Below are 18,866 nucleotides of genomic sequence, written 5' to 3'. Positions count from 1 at the left end.
TGGAATCACCAACAATGCCACATTCTACAGGGGGGCGGGGTGGCCATGTTTCGAGGTGTTTATGGAGGAGTTCAGGGAAGGAAAGACGAGGCAGGCAGGGTAGTTCTCGTAGTAAGTTTGGGTCTAATTTTCCTCGCATATTGGTCTAACAGCTATCTTTCCTGCAGCTTTTGGATCGGTTAACGCGGCGAGCGTGATGCGGCAGTGCCCCTCGGTTGGTTCGGCGGGAGGATGGCCTTCTGCTGGTGTCACACGGGCCTCTTGATGGTGCAGTAAGGCAGAAAGATGCATTTCAAACCCACAACAAGAAGGGAAGCCATGGGAACATAGGAAAACATCTCCGAAATCCTGGTAGGGAAAGTGTCTACCTTCTTTTTCGACTGTGACTTCCTTGAACTCAACTTTTACTTGTGATCTCCCTTCCAGAATCAAAGAAGACCCCTGGCCGCACCAGAGGTGGATCTCCTCGGACACCAGGACTCTACTCTACTGCCCCTCGCTGACCCCAGGAAGGCACTACTTACATGGCAGCCATGGGGAGCCTTCCACTTGCCCCTTGCTCTACGAGAAGTTTGGCTCGTCTATTGTCTGGCTGTGGCAGGCCTTGTCATATTCAGCAAACATTTATAATTTGCGGCGACATCTCAAGTTGTTGCGGTCTAGAAATTATTATTTGTTGAGCGAAAGACCAGAAAGACGACTGCCAAAAACGACAAGGGAATAATTAAAAAGTTTTCCCAAAGCGAGGCACCGAAAATTCGTCTGGCAGGCCACAAAAGAAAACATCTGCCGCCCAGAGTAATGGGTGTGGGGTGGAGGGAGGCCTTTTGGGGCATGGGGATGGGGCGTTTCGCTGCAGGGATGATGATGAATGGCCTGCGCGTGGCATGTGGCACGATCGAGACTCGCACTTAACCAGAGACCTGCCAATTTGCATGAATTTATTGAGGAGGACCGAACCCTTTCGGAATGCTGCCCACTTCCCGGAAGAGAAACGTCAGGCTGGTGGGATATGTGTATATTTTTCATTTTGCAATTTTGCACGCCGGCTTTATTTTTGATCATTTCTCTCGCGTTTCTCTCGATTTTGTCAATGTTTTTTTTTATATGCAACTACCACAGTTTACATTACGTGTATTTATAGGTATATCTATATGCTTTAGTATACGTATATATATGTCTAGGTATAGCCATAAAATTAGTTAAGTTCCGACCTTTGAATCGCTCCGCTGCTCCAGGGGGGGTGGGGGTTGGGGCGTGTGTGTGGGGGTCTCCAGCTCCAGCCAAGTGCCTGACATTTTTTACAACTTATCGACTAAACTTAATGCATTTAAATGCCTTGAAGATCGCTATCAATTATCGTATATAGACACAAAGGATATACTCGTATATATATATATATTGTGTGGGGGGGGATGTGTGTGTGGGTGGGGGGTGTGTCTGTGTCTGTGCTAGTTGAAGCTTAGCGTAGGGTTATGCTCAAGATATGTACTCCACAAAAAACCATGTGTGTTCCAACCAAGACCGAGCCTGCTGCTCGGCTACTTGTCCGCATCGCGGGACTCTGACTCATCGGGCTCCAGGGCACCACCGCCCGCCTCCGTCTCGCCATCGGCCTGATCCTCCTGCTCGCTTAGGTGGCTCTGGTGGTGCTCCATCTTGATGCGGCTTAGAGGATGCCAGATATTGCCGGCCAGCTCATCGTCGCGCAGCGAGGGGCTCTGGACCGGCTCTGGAGTGGGCGACTTGCTGCTGCTGCCACGCTCCAGGGCGTAGGGATGCTGGCCCAGGAAGCCGGGAAAGCCCAAGAGGCCGGGGGGATAAGGATACTTGCCACCGTTGGCAAAGGGCGGCGGCGGTATGTTGGCAAAGGCGCCAGGACTCAGCTCGCCAGGCTATCAAAAGAGAGACATAGTAAGGATCTACAGTGGTACCCCCTTGAAGGCCACCCACACTCACCTTTGGCGGCAGTCCATTGAAAAAGGGCGGCAGGTAGGGAAAAAAGAGCTCGGGTCGTCGCTGCATAAACTCCTGCTCGGCCGTGGGTCCACCGTGTGCGGCCCCGGGACCCGGTCCAGGACGCATCGGCAGCTCCAGGGACATGCGGCGGCCCCGCCGCGAAGTGGGATTCGTCCACATATGAGTGCCCATGTGAACCTGCAGAGAGAGAGAGTCAGGAGAAGGGCCTCGACACTGGATAGGACCTGAGCCGCACCTTGAGATTTCCTTTGGTTGTGAAGGCCTTCTGGCAGACATTGCACTGGAAGGGCTTGTCGCCCGTGTGGGTGCGCATGTGGATCTGGAGGGCCGAGCTGGAGCTGAAGTTGCGCCGGCAGACGTGGCAGAAGTGCTTGTTGTTCACGGGCGGATCCAGGCTGGAGGTCGGCGGCCCGGCGGACATCAGGGCCTGCTGGAAGTCCAGCGGACTGGCCGGGAACCGATGGGCATCTGTGCGAAAGGAACATGGGGGGGGGGGACTCAGTGGGTTGGGGTTCCTTGGGGTGCTGGGCTGTGGCTCTACTCACGCAACTGCATCTTCATCAGCGACTGTTCGGCATCGATGGCATCCTGGGGATAGCTGCCCGGTGCTCCGCCCTCGCCGGCCCCGGCCTCTTCGCCCAAGAGCTGGTCCTGCTCGGGCTCCTCTTTGATGGGCGTCGCCTCCAGGGGCTGGGAGGCCACCACGGGGTCGCCCGACTGGGGCGGCGGCGGCGGCACCGGCACTGGCACTGGCACTGGCGGCGGCGGCGGCTTCTTTGCAAACAGATTCGGATTGAGGGTGAGCTGCAATGAGAGAGATTTTCTAGATGGGACCCAGACTGGGAATCTGATGCTGAATCCCGATTCTTGGGCGCTAATTTCTGTGCATTTTCTGCTTAATGTGCCGTTAATGCAACAGAGTTGGGGCACCCAGCGGGCACCCAGCGGCAGACTCTCTTGCCTCTTAATAATCGTATTTTTAACCGAAAGCCAAACCAAAAACATAATTTACAATTTTTCTATGGCATCGCGTGTAATAATGCCAACTAATTATCTCGGGCAGACGTTGCCGCCGGGTCTCATATTTTTATGGCAAAACAATTGTTCTCGCAGCCGGCGGTTGACACTCGCCCGACAGAAGGGGGGGGGATGGGTCCCCAGTGTGTGCCCCATAGACGCGACGAACAAAAGATTAAATAATTTTGCATAAAGCGTAGCATAATTTATTTGCTTTGAATGCATCGCACACACCGCCACCGATCCGGCACCGACCCCCCGCTCTCCCTCTCTCTCTGGGGGACTGTCACTAGCCGAGATCCTGCCCGATCCAGACCAGACCATGGCAGACACGACCACATCGTAAATTTCGCATCATCATAATGCATTCTCGTAATTACTTAAAATTTTTGAATCATTTAGAAATTTCAAGCCCAAAAGATGATGCCGATCCCCTAACCCGATCGTCTGCTCTAGATCATCAACAATGTGCTAAGCGAGCAAATCGGAACGTGGCTGGGGCCGAAGGAAGGGCGGTGGGGGGGGGGGGGCCATATGATGGGCGAACAAGGGTCTGTCTGGGGCTGCCAAAACCAGGGACTGCAGGGGGTTGCGGGGCCGCGCTGATTACCAACTGAAAACGTTATGACATTTACACTGCAATTGCATTTCGAAGCCAGTCCAGGAGCGGTTCAGGGGGCCAGAAGGGGCACAAAAGTCCAGCTGGAAGGAATTTTTTCCTCAAAAAAAGACACCAAAAGCCAAAGCTTTAATAAATTAAAGCATTTCGAGTCTTCCTGCCCTTCGGGTCTCTGCAGACTCCGCTCCTGTGCTCGGAAATTCACTCAGAAATTTTGGAAATACTCCAAGAATGTTCGCCATAATGAACGATGTCATTAGTCATAGAGCGAGAGACAATGCCGCAGTATGTGCCTGCCCCAGCCCCAGTCCCAACCCCAGCCAGAAATAAATATTAATACTCGCATTTGTACTTAAATGATGGCCAGGCAGAGTGGCAGAACCACAGCATAACCACTCCACACACACTCCACACACACTCGACATCTGTGGCGGGAAGCGAACGCACTTTAATAAATAATTGGCATTGTTGGGCGATGTAATCCAGGCACTTAAAGCTCTCCAGCGAGATGAACCGGCGGCTCCAATCCCGTCTCCAAGTTGGGCGAGTGCCGGCCACAAAGCGGAACGCCAACAATTAAGGCAAACTATGCTACTTGGCCACAATTTCTTCATAATAAGGCCGTACCCTCGCGCCACCGTTCTAGAGCAATTAATAATGCGCTCATAATTTGTATGGTTCCAGCCATAACGGGGCATCGTCCAGGCCATATTGGGCGAAATCAACCCAAAGCCGGGACCGAGTGAACCCGTGAACATTTTAATTAATCATGACCAAGGCAAGGCCCAGCCAACATGAGCTGGAATCGAGCTGGGGATTAGACAGGGTAATGTGGTGACCCCATCTTGGGGCATGGAATGTCCCTCAAGAACAGAGGCGAGTGATTAGTGGCAGAGTAACGACGAGGTAGAGTGAGCATGAGTGCGGATGGCTAATGAGTGGGCATACCAGGTGGAGGCTGGGAAGCAGTCTGATCATTGATTCACTCTCATGACACTCAAGACTGAATGAAGCGTTCGGGGAACAGGGTTTAGATGAATCAAAGGATCTAGATCATTCTTACACGAGTGTAAGAGTCTCTCATCAGCTTTCTTGGGACGGACTTTTGCTCTTCCACAAAGACTGTGTATATTTTTTGGATTGTTGGCTATTTCAAAGCGAAAAGTAACTCTTGCTTGGCCCAGGGCTGTGTATATTGTTGCTGGATTCATGAACCAACTCAGGGGCCAAGGCTTTGACGACCAGACGAGGCCGAGTAGGCTGCCGGCTTGCGGTGAGAGGCGCAGAAGAGGGAATCGCGCCTCCATAGCACAGCTTTTTGGTCCCTCTTGCCACATCTTAGCATTGCACAGTCTTGATTAAGGTCCATCATTGGTTCCATAAACAGCTCCAGCAAAATAAATAAACATAGATAAATCCCCAGAGTAAATATAGAATGCTGATGAGCACAACTGTGGTTTCTCGATAAATAAAAACCATAAACAGAACAAAACTTAAATGATCGATGATCGAGGCAGTAACAAATCACGCCCCCAATGAATTTTCTAATAAATTAATCTCATTTCGATCTCCTACTGATCTTTGGCCCAATCATAAATCGATCAAATCCCCTAACCATAGCCATAGCCATACCCATATATATATTTGTAGCACTCACCTTGGCCCCGTAGGGCGATCCGGCATCATTGTGGTGCGATCGGGTGTGGGTCTGCGGAGCCGTGACTTCTTTGGCATGTTCGCTCTGCAGATGGCTCTCCAGGGCGGCCAGGCTGGGCAGCATCTTGAAGCACAGATTGCACACATTCGGGGGCGGATGGAGGCCTATGCGGATAACAGACAAAGAGTTACTCGAGAGGTCACCGGGAGGAGGAGGGGAGCAACGTCGAAACAGGAAAACGATCTGCGATATAATAAATATCCATCCGAGTAAAAGGTTGTGACATAATGAGGCGACAGATACGCGCGACGTCTCTCGATCCGGGAATGCGCCAATGTTTAAAAATAAATTTTCGGAATTTGGCATAGGCATATCATCACAGACATGGAACGGGGGAACGGGGGGACTGGGGGCACTGGGAAATGCTTTGTCTCGGTCCAATTGAGTTATGTCGCGGCGAGATCGCAGATTTATCGCGCTCCGACTACACTTGGCAAACGATCGCAAGGGTCAAAGGTGACAGACAAAGAGGCTTTGTCATCTTGGTATCCACATCCACACCCAAATCAAGTACTTACCCATAAATCCTAGGGGGCCGAACGGCAGCAGGGGAAATTTGGCATGGGCCTGGCCCAGGGCGTGCATCTCCTCGCGGGCTGCCGCCATCAGCAGAAGATTCGGGGGCATCGGCATACCGAGCATGGGCAGACCAGCCCCAGCCCCAGTCCCAGCTCCAGCTGCAGTGCCTGGTGCGCCTGCCACGCCGTTGAAGAGCCGCGCGGAGGCGGATGATGGCGAGGAGAGATCCATGGCGGGCATTTCCCCACTCTCGCTGCGTCCCCCTCCAGTCATGTCCAGATCCGATCTAGAGCGCTCATCGGAGCCATCATTGGGGGGTCTCCGCTCCCTATCTCTGTCCCTCTCCCTATCCAAGGGCAGAGGCGTGGCCGTGGCGGCACTGGAGTTGTCCCTGGAATCGTCCGTGCTGTCCATGGTCATGAACTCATCAAAGTCTCCGCCCTGCGACGACTCCGACCGCTGTCCCGAGTGATCCGAGATGGTGGTAGAGAAGTCCAGGGTGTCCGAGGTGCCCAAGGACTTGTTCGAGTTCTGATCCTCGATGCCCAGACGCTCGGCATCGCCCTGGGGCGCAGCCGGCTGGCCACTGCCATCGTCCATGGTGTGGATGCGGATATGCTGCTGCAGGATGATGCCGTTGGAGAACTTCTGGTGGCACACGGGACACTTGAACTGGCTGCGCATCGGCGGCTTGATCTTGTGGATGCTCATGTGCGCCTTCAGGTTGCCCTTGGTGGCGAAGGCCCGGCCGCAGATCTTGCAGCGGAAGGGCCGCTCGCCGGTGTGGGTGCGGATGTGCATTTGCAGGGAGCTGCGGCAGGACATCACCTTCTGGCAGAAGATGCACTGGTTCGGGTCGGTCAGCTTGTTCTCGATGTTGTCCACCAGCTGCTGCAGCTTCGACGTCTCCGAGGTCTTGTCGATCTCGATCAGGTCCTCCCACGACTTGTCGATGATGCGCTCCATCTGGGCGAGCGAGTACTCGCCGGGCGCCTCCCGGCTCGTCGAGGAGGAGCGTCGCACCAGCTTGGCGATGTGCATGTGCTCGGCCAGGTCGCGTTCCCGATCCCGCTCCCGATCCTCGCTGGGCGGACTGCCGGCGCTGCTCGCCTGCCGCTTCCGGACACTGCCGTTGCGCCGCGGTGGCACCACTGGCTTGGGCGTCTCCTTCTCGGTCTTCTCCGGCACGGGCAAGGGCTCGGGTCTGATGTCTGGTGTCACGACTTTGGGGGTCTTGGCCCGCTCCACGGGGGAGTGGGACTTTGCCTTTTCCTGCGGCTTCTCCTTCTCCTTCAGGTTCTCCTTTTCCTTTGGTCCTGGCTTGCTGAGATCCTCCGCCTGCTGGGGCTGCTGCTTCTGCTGCTGCTGCTCCAAGCGGTTCTCCTCCATCTCCTCCAGCTGCTGGAGAGGACTCGGCTCCTGTCCGCTCGGCGGCGGCGGCGGCGGCACAAAGGGCAGGCGGATGGGATTGAGGGCGGCAAACTGTTCCGTCGCGGAGGACCCCGGCTGGGGTCCTGCGGGCTGGGGCTGGGGCTGTCCACCGTTCGAGGCCGCCACCACGGGGGGCATCAGCATGGGCGGAAAGATCTGCGTGTGCCGCTGGTAGTGGACCTTGAGGTTGCCCTTCGTGGTGAACTTGCTGCCGCAGACGTTGCAGTGGAAGGGCCGCTCGCCGGTGTGCGACCGCAGGTGGATCTGCAGGGCCGAGTAGCTGCCGAAGATCTTGCCGCAGTATTTGCAGCGGTGCTTGAAGATCTCGCCGCGGCTCTGGGCCTCCTTGGAGGCGTACTCCGAGTACTCCTCCTGCATCTGGGCGGCGTGCAGGCTCTGGGAGGCCGAGTCCAGGACCTCCTCGGTGCGCCGCTGTAGCATCTCCAGGCAGTTGGGCTCGTTGGGGGCCGGCGGCGGATCGTGGTTGGTGATGATGCTCGAGGCCAGGCTCGAGCTGATGTCGCACATCAGGTAGTCGGAGCCAGCTCCGGGCTCGGCCTCCGGTGAGGGGTCCTTCTGGGCCTTGATCTGACACCGACTTGGCTCCTTCTCGTTCTCCCTGTCCCTCTCGATCTCCTCCTCTCTCTTTTCAGTCTTTGAACTCTCCTCGCGCCGCAGCTCGTGCTCCTCCAGCTCCCGAATGCCATTGCTGGGGTCTGGTGTGGCCTCCTCCCGCTCCTGATCCTGCTCCTGCTCCTGCTCATCCTCCTCCTCGTCGGGCGGCTCCTCCTCGTTGTGGCCCTCCTGCCTGCCCAGGGCCGCTGCCTCGGCCCGCTTCAATTGACTCTGTAGATGCTGGATGAGCTGCAGCTGCATCAGGTGCTGGCGCTGCACGTTGAAGATCGTGGACTGCACCATGGCCAGGTCGGCGGGCCGCTGGCTCCCCGCCGCCACCCCCGCCAGAGCAGTGGCCGCGAACTGGGCCACCGCCACTTTGGTATGTTGTAAAGCTTCCAGGGCCACGTGACCGCTTGTGGGCAGTCGACTGCTGGCCGAGATCACCGACAGATCCAGCGCCTCGTTGCTGTTCTCCGGCTCCGGCGACTCCGGGGCCTCGTCCATCTCCGGCTCCCGATCCGTCTCGGCTTCCGGTTCGGGCTCGGCCTCCGGTTCGGGCTCGGCATCAGGGGCCGCCGCCTCGATCCCGCCATTGTTGTTGCTGTCCGCATCCAGCTCCTTGGCAAGGAGATTCTCCCGCTCCCGCTCCTTGTCCTTGTCCCTGTCCCTATCGCCGCCGGCTGAGCCGTTCCTGGTGCCTGTGCCGCCCCGATAATTGATGCGATTGCGAAATATTGAACACATTATCCTCGCTCGATCGGAAGCGTTCCACCTCCTGATCACGATTGCTGCCGCGATTTCTAGCGCTGCTCATGGACTGGACCCTGCGGAAGATACAAGAGAGAAGAGAGAGAAGAGAGAGGGGAGGAGAGGCATGAGTGCATCGAAATTTACGCACATATTCCCGCCCGATAATATATGGAGTGCGATATATGGTTGGCGGGGCCAGGGAGGGGCACTGGGAGTGGAAGGGGGGGGAGTCTCGCGCCAGACTTTATGATAAATCTTTTTTTGAATATATGAATAGCGCTGTGTGGCGCAATTTTAGGCTTTCGTTGAATAAATGAACGGCGGAGGGTGGAGGGAGTGGGGAGGAGGGTTAGTCGCGTATAACTTAATATCAGCCTCTGCTCCGATTTATACATCTATATCTGGATATCGCGGTTTTCGGTTTCGGACTATCCGCGGATCTTGTGCCGGATTCCCGGCCCGGCCCGGCCCGGCCCCAAACAGTTTAGCATGGCGTAAGATTGGCGTAAGACCGGGGTAATTTATTGATTTATTACTCGGAATCACTCAGCATATCTTTTGGTCTATCTGGTGTATCTGTTCTATCTGGTACATCTGGGCTCATTGAATTTGCCACAAATCTTTCCCAATTATTCCGGTCACAGCTAATTTATCTGATCAGATATCGGCCACCGGTATTACCCCCCAGTCAAAAGGGAGCCCCACCCCCGGGACTAACTGAAAATATCGAGAGTGATATCTGTGCTTCTATGCTTCGATATCGATGGTGGCATAGCAAGGGTTCTTTTCTAGGGTCTTAGTTCGAGTTTCATTAAATACATATCTCTACGATATAATATCTTAAACAATAATATAATCGTACAAATGAGGCAGGGATCAGAAAGAACAGACGAACGAATCAAATGAGATAACGAAGAAGTGCGTGTGAGCAAGTCGCTACTGTGGCACTGGAACAGCTGGTGAAGGTGTGTAAATACACCGTATATCTAACGAAACACCGCCGGATTAGCGGGAAAGCGTCAAACGGCACCAGACGCGCTTCTTCCCGAGCGGCTGCCCCTCGGAGTGCATCCCAGCGAGGTGCAGTGGTTCATGGTCAGCCACCAGTCCATCAAGGGCACGGCCAGGCCCACTCGCTACAACGTGATCGCGAACACGGGACGCCTGGACATCGACCTCCTCCAGCAGATGACCCACAACCTGTGCCACCTGTTTCCCCGCTGCAACCGGGCCGTCTCCTACCCGGCCCCGGCCTACCTGGCCCACCTGGCCGCCGCTCGCGGACGACCTTCGCATCCCCCCAACAGGAGTACAAGAAGCGGTTGATCGACCCGGCCCTGTCCAGCAAGAACCCAATGTAATTTTATTATGTCTGTGCCAGGTTTCTCTTAGTGTAGGGTTATAAGAAAATTGCAATACTTATGCTCTGGATAATCATGAATGAATGTAAAGCTTCTATATCTAAAGATCATCCAATTCTTGCAGTTTTCCAGTTTATATTCTGAGAAGACTATAGAAAGTGCTAACCGGTTTCGATGTTCAAGGAGGAAGGCTCTAGAATGGTTATCTCCATGGTTATGAGAAGGTTCTTTGGAAGGCATCTGAAAAGAACCCAAGGACCTATAAAAAAGAGGCTCCACTCAGTGTTACCCATCCTCACCTTGCCCAGCCTATTTGTTCTTTTTCCGAAAAGCTTGCCAAAGGCTGGAGCCAGTGGGAAAATCGACCGCCATCCGAGTGTTGGACCGACGACCGCCAGTGATAAAGTGACGTCCTGCGAGGAAGACCAGCAGACGTGTGTTCAGATACCACCAGCTGTGCAGGAACTTGAGATTCATTTCGGAAACGAAACAAATCCTTGGAATATTTCGAATTTTGAAGGGAACTTGGCCGGGAACTGTGATGGGAAGGGGGGGAAACCCCCTGATCGACCCAGTAAACTGTTCAACATAGAAACCTGTCTCTATCGCAATCGATTCCCCACAAATTCTGAGTTACACTTTCAACAGGGCCACAAATTCTAGAGGGCATGAAGTTAAGCAGAATATTTCCAAATGCCAGGGAAATACGGGTGGGGGTAGGGGGGTACGGGTACGGGCATTACGGGCGATTGCTTTATGATTATTTCCCGGCAATTAAGTGAATTTATTGGCAAAGGTAAACACACTCGAATACGAATTCGTGTGTCTCTATCGATTGGCCACACTCGAAATCATCGACGCACAGGCATCGGGCGGAGAGCACACTATTTCTATCAATGCCGATGCGAGGCTGGCAATGGGCTCATCCGAAATCAATTTGTTTAATGCAGACAGCGCTTTCCCACAGCCACCGCCACGAAGGAAGGGGAGGTGGGGAGGGGAAGTTAACCCGAAGTTGAGGCCCAGGCAAAAGTGTTAACCAAAAATCAAGTGAGTCGGAGTCCAAGACGAGACCGGCAGCCACAACTTATTCCACTTGAGATGATTTCTTGAGCGATTTACGCACAGCCAAAAACATAAAACTTCCGCAATTGCCGCACACGAAACACGAAAAACTCTTTGGGGTTTTTTGAGAAGTCTGCGTAGTTGTTCTTGGAGTGTTGCCAAGCTCTCATTTCCTTTGTCACTGACGAGAGAAAAACCACCATCTTTCCTGCCAGCAGGTGGTCCAGCGCCAGCCAACTCGAAAGGAACTCTAAATCTTTCGGATCTCTCGGATCTTTCGAATCTTTCGAATCTTTTGGGGCTTCGAAACAACACGGCGTCAATCATTTGGCCGAAACGTGAATTATGCCTAGATATGTAGATATACACGGCTTGTCTGCAGCGGATATTGATCAAAATTCATTGCAATTTGCTTGATTGATTGATGGTCTACACACACACACACACATGTACATGTATCCGGGGCCAATTGAATGAATGAACCCGAAGCCGAAACGTAAACAGTCGTGACTGATTGAAGTCTGTTGTTTCAACCGTCGATCGCGAGCACGAGCGAGTGCCACTGAATGGACAGATGGGGCAACACTGGTTCTCGAGGGGCGATTCTACTTGAGCGAGTGTCATCTCTGACAATCTGGGAAGATGAGGGGAATTATTGGAATTTTTGGTAGTACTAAAATCGAATTTTAAAGCAGAAATATCACTACTTTGCCTGGAAGTTCCCCCTCTAGCCCGAAAAAAAAACATAAAGAAAGTTTAGGGAACAAAAAAACCTTGAAAAAAAGGTGGAAATTGTTTGAGGCAAATTTATGAGCTTCGCTTAAGCAGGGGGTACTACGAGTACGAGTACTGGTCTGGTTAGCTCTCCTCCCCGGACAATAGGGCCTGGCAGTGTATTGACCATTTTGCATGCGGCATGTCTGATGGGCACGGGGGGGCACAGCCAATGACGACGACGGGTCTCAGGTCCCAGGTCCCAGGTCCCGGGGCTTACAAAATGTCTGCAAATTTATTAAGCTGAAAAAATTTTATGAGTTGAATTGGTATAATTTTCATATAATTTTTGAGAAAGAAGCGAAATGGAACGCTGCCAGACGGTCAACCAGTTGGGTTTATGGCCAGCGGGGGGGCTACGACGGACCTAAAAGGAAGGATGTCGAGGGGTAAGCGCCACACACACACACACACACACACACACACTTGAAATGCAAATGTGTGCGTGTCTGAGGGACAGAATGAATGGCTGGGTTTTTGTGTGTGTGTGTGTTGTGGAAGGGAAAGGGCAAGGGGAAGGGGAAGCCAGCACACACACAGACGCACAGGGGTCTGGCCTGGCCAGGTCTGGCTGGGTCTGGACTTCTGGCCAGGGACTGGGTCTGGTCTCAGCAGCGGCTTGTAGATGAATTTGTATTGTTTTGCATTTGCTTTTGGGGCGCTACTTTGTTTTTGCCTCTGCTTTCGCTTCGCTTTTTTGTTTTTTTGTTGTTTTGTTTTCTGTTTCTTTTCTTTACGTTTTTGTGTTTTTTTTTTTGTTTTGTTCCAAGGATGGTGGGGGAGGGGTCTGTGTGGAGGGCAGGGTTGTTAAGCTGCCATTGCAAACAATTAAAATCATAAGAGACGCACATAAATTATTCATGGCTTAATCTAAAGTGGACAATCTATGCAAAGTACCCTCGCACACACACACACACACACGCACACACCTACATGGTGGATGTATCTGTATCTGCATATATGGTCGAACACTTGTTCGCCCCCTTGATGGCCATTTTTGATATTTTGCCAATCTTCTGTTGCTGCTCTTGCCTTGGCCCTCCTTTCTGCCTTAATTACTCATAAACGAAGGAAATAATTGCATTCAAGTGGCCTTTCCTCATCCCTCATCCTTCTCCCCCTCTCCCTCTCTCTCCGTCTCTCCTTTTGGGGCTCCTCTTTTGTTTCCCTTCCGTATCTGGCAATTAGATGGAACAATGAAATGCTCTGAATTCTGGTAACTCAATTTCGAGGCGAGTCGTCGGCTCTGGAGGAGCCGAAACCCTGAAAGGATACTTCTTTATTTGCGGATTTGGCTGGCTCTGGGCCTCTGTTATCGAATTGAAAGTGTAATCGATTGATGGGGCTTTGATTGGCACATTAGAATCCATATTGAATGATTTAATGGGGGTAAAGGTATTCATTATGTATTCATATAGCATTTGGCAATAGACATTTGCTTTGGATTGATGATTCATAATCAATTCTATAACGAAATAAAGTGGTTATGATGTGGACTGTCGAATGAAGACTGGAGACCTTGGAGTTCCCTCCCTGTGGAACCCCCACCTTAAATAAAGGTGAGAGATTAGATTCATTCTGTTCCTTGGACGATACCTCAAGCTTCTTAGTGTTGTTTTCCTGCCAAACAATACAGTCACCCCAAGCAGATGGAATATATCATGGAATACAGTAGCGGACAGTGAAATGTGGACAGAAATATGCAAGTTTTGGTTTGTTTTTCAAGAAAAAAGGCCATGAATCTAAGCAAAAAATATAAAAAACTAACGAAAAACATAAAAAATTTAAAAATAATAAACCAAACGTCCTAGTTTTTTATAAGAATCCCTAAATTAAAAAGTATTCAAATTTTTTTTAAAATTTAATTATAATATATTATTTTAAAATATTACGGAAAAATGCATTATAAATTCTTAATCCGGAAATAAATTTTTTCTGTGATTACATTTAGTTCTATGAATATGGAAAAGTGTTTTTTATATATCATAGAATACCTCCAATAACCTCTAAATACCTCCCTCCAATAAAATAAAGTTTTAAAAATTAAGTAACCCCTTAAATTGATCTATTATCTAGCCAGCTAATACTGTTTTAGCATATTTGCATAACTAATAAATAAATTAAATTTTAAATTCCATCAAGCTGTTGTTCTATTCATTTCCTCGTTCGCGACAAAGCCCAAAAATTTGTTTTGATGAATATGAATTGAATTTGGTTTATTGCCCGCGCAGAAATAATGCCAATAAAAAGGCAGCTGGCTGGTTCTGGCCAGGTTAGAACGGTTTCGATTGGTTTTGGCGTCTAACTAATAAATTTTCGTAGCAATAAAAATTCAATTTATGCGGTTTATTGAATTAGCGAACGGATCGAAATGAAATGCAGAAATGCAATGCAGAAAACCCGAAAGGGTAGAGGGGAGACGAAAGATAGATAGATAGATAGATAGATAGATATGTATATAGATGGATGCATAGATAGATTCGCATGTGGCCCACATTATAGTAGAATTTGCGGCAAAATATTCACAAAATATGCCGCATGCCATGAGCAGAATAGATACATTTGTATCTATGTATCTATTGTCTATGCCGCACATTTCTGTCATAACATGAAATAAATATTTCACTCGTCCGCTTGGCCCGTGTTTTGGCTTCCTCTGTCTTTCCTTGCCTTTCCCTTCCCTTTTTCTGTATTCGTTATTAAAATGAAAACAAATTTTATATAAAATATAATACGTACAACAAAGAGGGGCAGGGGGGGACAGGCGCGAAAAATGAGAAATAGACTGGCCACAAAATGAAAAGCGCTTCGCATTTTTACAAATGAATTTATTGCCAAGCCAACGAACAGGAAAAGATACAAAGAAACGGCCACTCAAAGATACATTTCGTCGCTTGCATCGCGCGACTCATAAATTAATTAGAACAATAAAACAATAAATGTATTTCAGAGGGAGAAGCGTACACTGACAGAAAACGTAACTTGTATCTGTCAGATACAACAGGATTATGAATTAATGGCACGGCTATTCTCTCTTTGTCGCATCTCAAGAGATCTGGTGCTCTTGAGCACTTTCTTTCGGTGCAGCACACACATCTATCTTTGGCTACGGGCTGCAGATACATTTCTTGGCATCTTATTTAGGGCCGGGCATCAATTGTGGCTTGATTAAAATGTTTTTTCCACCGACCACTCTATGGCAACAATTTCTTCTAGTTCCAGAATGCATCTGCCAGATACTTTGTATCTGTGACACAGTGACTTGACACCTGTCATCTTTTCGTTTAACCTTTCGATGGCCAATCACTCGACACTCGACTCCCCATGCCTCCCCCTCTGGACGCACTCCCCTTGCCCTTCCCCAGGCCTTTCTTTTAATTTTATTCTTGGCATGCCTGCCTGGCTCTTGCTCTTGTTGCTGTGCATCATCTTCTTCTTGCTTGTCATTGCATAACATGCAGACACACGGATACGGATGCACAGATACACGGATACACGGATACACAGACACTTGTATATGTCATATCCTCCGGCACATTCTCTCGACCCACAGGCCCATGTCAGACACCCTCTCCCTGCCTTGACCCCTGCCACTGTCCCTGTCCCTGCCCCTGCCCCTGCCCCTGCCCCCGCCCCTGTCCCTGCCCCACTCTACTTGCCACCTTTGGGGCACAAAGTAGTTGTATTTATGTTAACTTTGACACAAGCTCAACATGCAACTTTTCGGTTGTTCCTCTTGCTGTTGCTGTTGTTGTTGTTTCTGTCTGCCTTTGTTGCAGTTGTGTGTTGCATGTCCTCGCATAAAGTGTCAAAGTTAAATAATCTCTCCCCTGCCCAGTGCCACCACGGTGTGAGGCAGAGCTGTGTGTGTGTGCGTGTGTGTGTGTGTGTGTGTGGGCAACCTGAAAAAGTAGCCCCAGGCCCAATTTAGATCTTGTTTAATATGTGCTCCCCAGTTTTGTGGGTTATGCAGGATGGGGCAGCATCCATATGAATGCCAAATGATTGGTTGGAGTGTGTCAAGGAGATCCTCGTAGAGAAATTACATTTTTGCCAGAGATTTTTGAGAGTCACATAGGTGAAGCAGTCGGTCAATGAAGTCATTCGGTAGAACGAACAGAAAATAAACGATTTAAATGATGTATTTTTTAGGGATATAATTGAATTTAATCGGAAATGGATATTCGAGGGACACTTCTTTAGTAGCCCTTACTATTTCCTAATAGAATTCTTGAATCATTTAAGCATAACATGTCCAGAGATACTTTAAAGTATTTAAATGGGAATGAGAGTAGACATGGGAATATACTAGGGGTATCATAAGGGATATGATACTATATGAAATCTTTTGCAGGACTTAAACTGAAAGAAAACTTTAATTATTTCTTTAGGCAAAAGAATCTTCCCTTCAATGGACTCAAGAGCAAACTATTCCTCATATTCTTATATATATCTATATCCTATATTCCCGAAGGACCTTTTTTCCCCAATTTATGCTGCAACACCTATTTATTTAATCACCAAACATGAATTGCTTTGATTTCGAGTATATTTAACAATATAAAATGGGGCTATCAAATATTTACTTAGTTCTTTCACAATCAACTGAACATTTAAGAACAAGGAATGAAATCTATCCGGGTATCTTTAAGCTTGAACAATCACCAGAAGGCACATTCTAATATTCCAATCTAAAGCATAGATATTCCTTATAGTTCATGTATTTTTAAGGGTTTCCCCCTTAGGCATTTGTAATCAATTAAAGATGCTTCAATGCTTAGAAATTCCAAGTCTCTCAATAGAACATCTGTGTATATTTTAGAGCTTCAGAAGCTGGCAAATGGTTTACCTCAACATGGAGTACATTCTCAGTGAACATTGCCATAAGCTCTTTTATTTCTATATTCCAGTTTAAAGAACATGAAAGTTTAGATAGTTTTTGGTAGTAAAAATACTTAAAGTAAGTTTAAATTGCTGTATTAAAGTATTTTATTTCAAATTAAAGTATTGCCAATATATTCATGATAAACTTGGAATAATTTTAAAGACTTCTCAAAGGAATTCCCTGCAAAAACCCGGACTATTAGACTATGAATGTTTAGACCTATTAAATTTAACGATTTTTGATTAAAGGCTTTAATTAGTTTCTTGGATTATACAATTCTAATCTGTATTCTTAAATCACTATAAATTGTATATTTTTAAGCCCCTCTATTTATTTCCACTCACCTTTGCTGGGGGATTTGACTCCTTCTTCCTTGAAGGATTCCAGGCTATCCGCTTTGGGGGTTCATCTCTGGAAAGTATCTCCTTTTGTCGTATGTATCTTGCCGACGGCAATCGCAAAGATGATGCGTTGTTTTCACACAGGATTTATAAGTATTCAAAAAATTGTTTTTTTAATACGAAAATCAAGTTTATTGCACATTTTGTTAGCCCTCTCTCTCTCTTGATCTCTCTCTTGCTTTGTTTTTTTTTCTTTCTACTTCTTCGCTCTGCTCTGCTCTTCTGGTTTCCTTTGAGTTACTTTCGTTGTTGCTTTTGCATTTTGATGTGAATTTTATGATTAATTAAACACGCGCGACCGCAAAAAGCGACTCCGTCTCCGTTTCCGAGTGCGGCCCCGGACCCGTTCCCGCTCTGCCCACGCCCCTGCCCGCACACACACATGCCCCCCGCCCCCACACACGCACACGCACACGCACACGCACACGTACACGACGTACCGTACGCACACACAGGAAGGAGGCTGAAATATGCGTAAGCAGCGACGTAGCGACTGCGACGAGACGACGGCGGTGATAAAAACACACACACGGGGCGGCAGGCACACCGTGTTAACCGTTAACGGTTAACTGTTTTTTTGGGTCTGAATAGAATTCGTGGCCAAGGAGCTGCCAACTGGTCGCTGGTAGTGCCAACTGGCTTTTGGGGCTGGCTGAACGTCGACTGAACGCGGGCGGGCGCCACTGGAGAGCCGCTCTGGCGGCCAAAGGTAACGGTAACAACGGCAACGGAGAGGCAGAACCAGAGCCAGGCGACGTCGACGTCAGAATGTCCTTAACGGTGGCACCACGGCCGCAGCAGCAGCAAGCAGCAAGCAGCAGCAGCAGAGGCGCGCACTTGCGATTACGACGACGACGACGACGATGGCGATGGCGATGGCGATGACGACGACGGACCACGGACGACGGCGCGCAGTGTCCTGCGAGTGCGAGCTGGAGCGAAGTGGTCCCCACGATGGCTGCGTTCGCACGCAGGAGCCGGGCGACGGCGATGGGGCATTCATGCGATTCCGATTCGGTGGCGGCGCCGCATTCACAGTGCGAAAGCTTCGCGCCACGAATGCCGTCACACAGAGAGAGGCACAGCGCGCGCGAGAGAGAGAGAGAGAGGGAGAGAGAGCCACGGCGTGTATCTGCTGGTGGCAAGAGAGCGTACAGAACCCCTTAACAGTTGGGGAAATGCCGTATAAGACTTTTATGTTAACGCTGATAACAGAGCTAACAGAGCTGTTACATGGTAGAGGGTCTATAGCTGTGCTCTTCTGACGCACGCCAGGCAGCCATTTATGGGGAGTGTTTTGGGAGAGCCATAAATCACTCTCTCTCTCTGTCGCTCTATGCGAGTGGCTGTGTGTGTGTGTGCGAGCTCTCTTTTAAGGGCCCAACACCAACTCGGCCTCTCGCTGTCTGCAGTCGGCAGAGGATGGGCAGGGGAGGCACAAAACAAGAAAAAAGTAAAACGGAAAATCGTCTTCGGGTCGCTTTTTTTATCTCTGTTGCGCAGCGAGCAGCGAGCGACGTATAAATAAAACGCATCGGAAATTATGACAACTTTAGGCGGAGCATAGGATGTCGGCGTCGTCGTCGGCGTCGGCTTCGGCGGCGGCGTTGGGCTCTTCCCTTTTTTTTCGTTGGCTCAAGCTCAATCATATTTCCTTTATGTGCGCCCCGTCCCTCTCTAACTCTTTATGTGTGCTGGCGTGTTGGTGTGTGTCTGCGCTCTTTCTATG

The 18,866-nt window shown here is 49.9% G+C and overlaps 1 protein-coding gene across 1 annotated transcript; it reads right to left on the bottom strand.

Moving 5' to 3' along the window:
• Positions 1 to 1,017: 1,017 nt before the first annotated feature.
• salr (spalt-related) lies at positions 1,018 to 18,211 on the bottom strand. Its single transcript, XM_033380128.1, has 7 exons — positions 17,081 to 18,211; positions 5,852 to 8,725; positions 5,274 to 5,437; positions 2,526 to 2,784; positions 2,216 to 2,448; positions 1,960 to 2,157; positions 1,018 to 1,895 (listed from the first exon to the last, which is right to left on the bottom strand). Exons 2-7 carry the CDS (start codon positions 8,643 to 8,645, stop codon positions 1,542 to 1,544), a joined length of 4,002 nt encoding a protein of 1,333 aa, XP_033236019.1. The 5' UTR covers positions 8,646 to 8,725; positions 17,081 to 18,211; the 3' UTR covers positions 1,018 to 1,541.
• Between the last annotated feature and the right edge of the window lie 655 nt (positions 18,212 to 18,866).

This window comes from Drosophila pseudoobscura, chromosome 4, assembly GCF_009870125.1.
Source record: "Drosophila pseudoobscura strain MV-25-SWS-2005 chromosome 4, UCI_Dpse_MV25, whole genome shotgun sequence".
Lineage (NCBI taxonomy): Eukaryota > Metazoa > Arthropoda > Insecta > Diptera > Drosophilidae > Drosophila > Drosophila pseudoobscura.
Note: the sequence above shows the minus strand (reverse complement) of the source record. Positions and strands in the feature narration are given on the sequence as shown.

Bases quoted from the DNA above. Each gene is read 5' to 3' on its own strand.
- salr (XM_033380128.1), bottom strand. From the start codon at position 8,645: ATGTGTTCAATATTTCGCAATCGCATCAATTATCGGGGCGGCACAGGC. The intron at 5,438-5,851 runs GTAAGTACTTGA...TTATCCGCATAG, and splicing joins CGGCCCCCTAGGATTTATGG to GCCTCCATCCGCCCCCGAAT. The intron at 2,785-5,273 runs GTGAGTGCTACA...CTCTCATTGCAG, and splicing joins GATCGCCCTACGGGGCCAAG to CTCACCCTCAATCCGAATCT.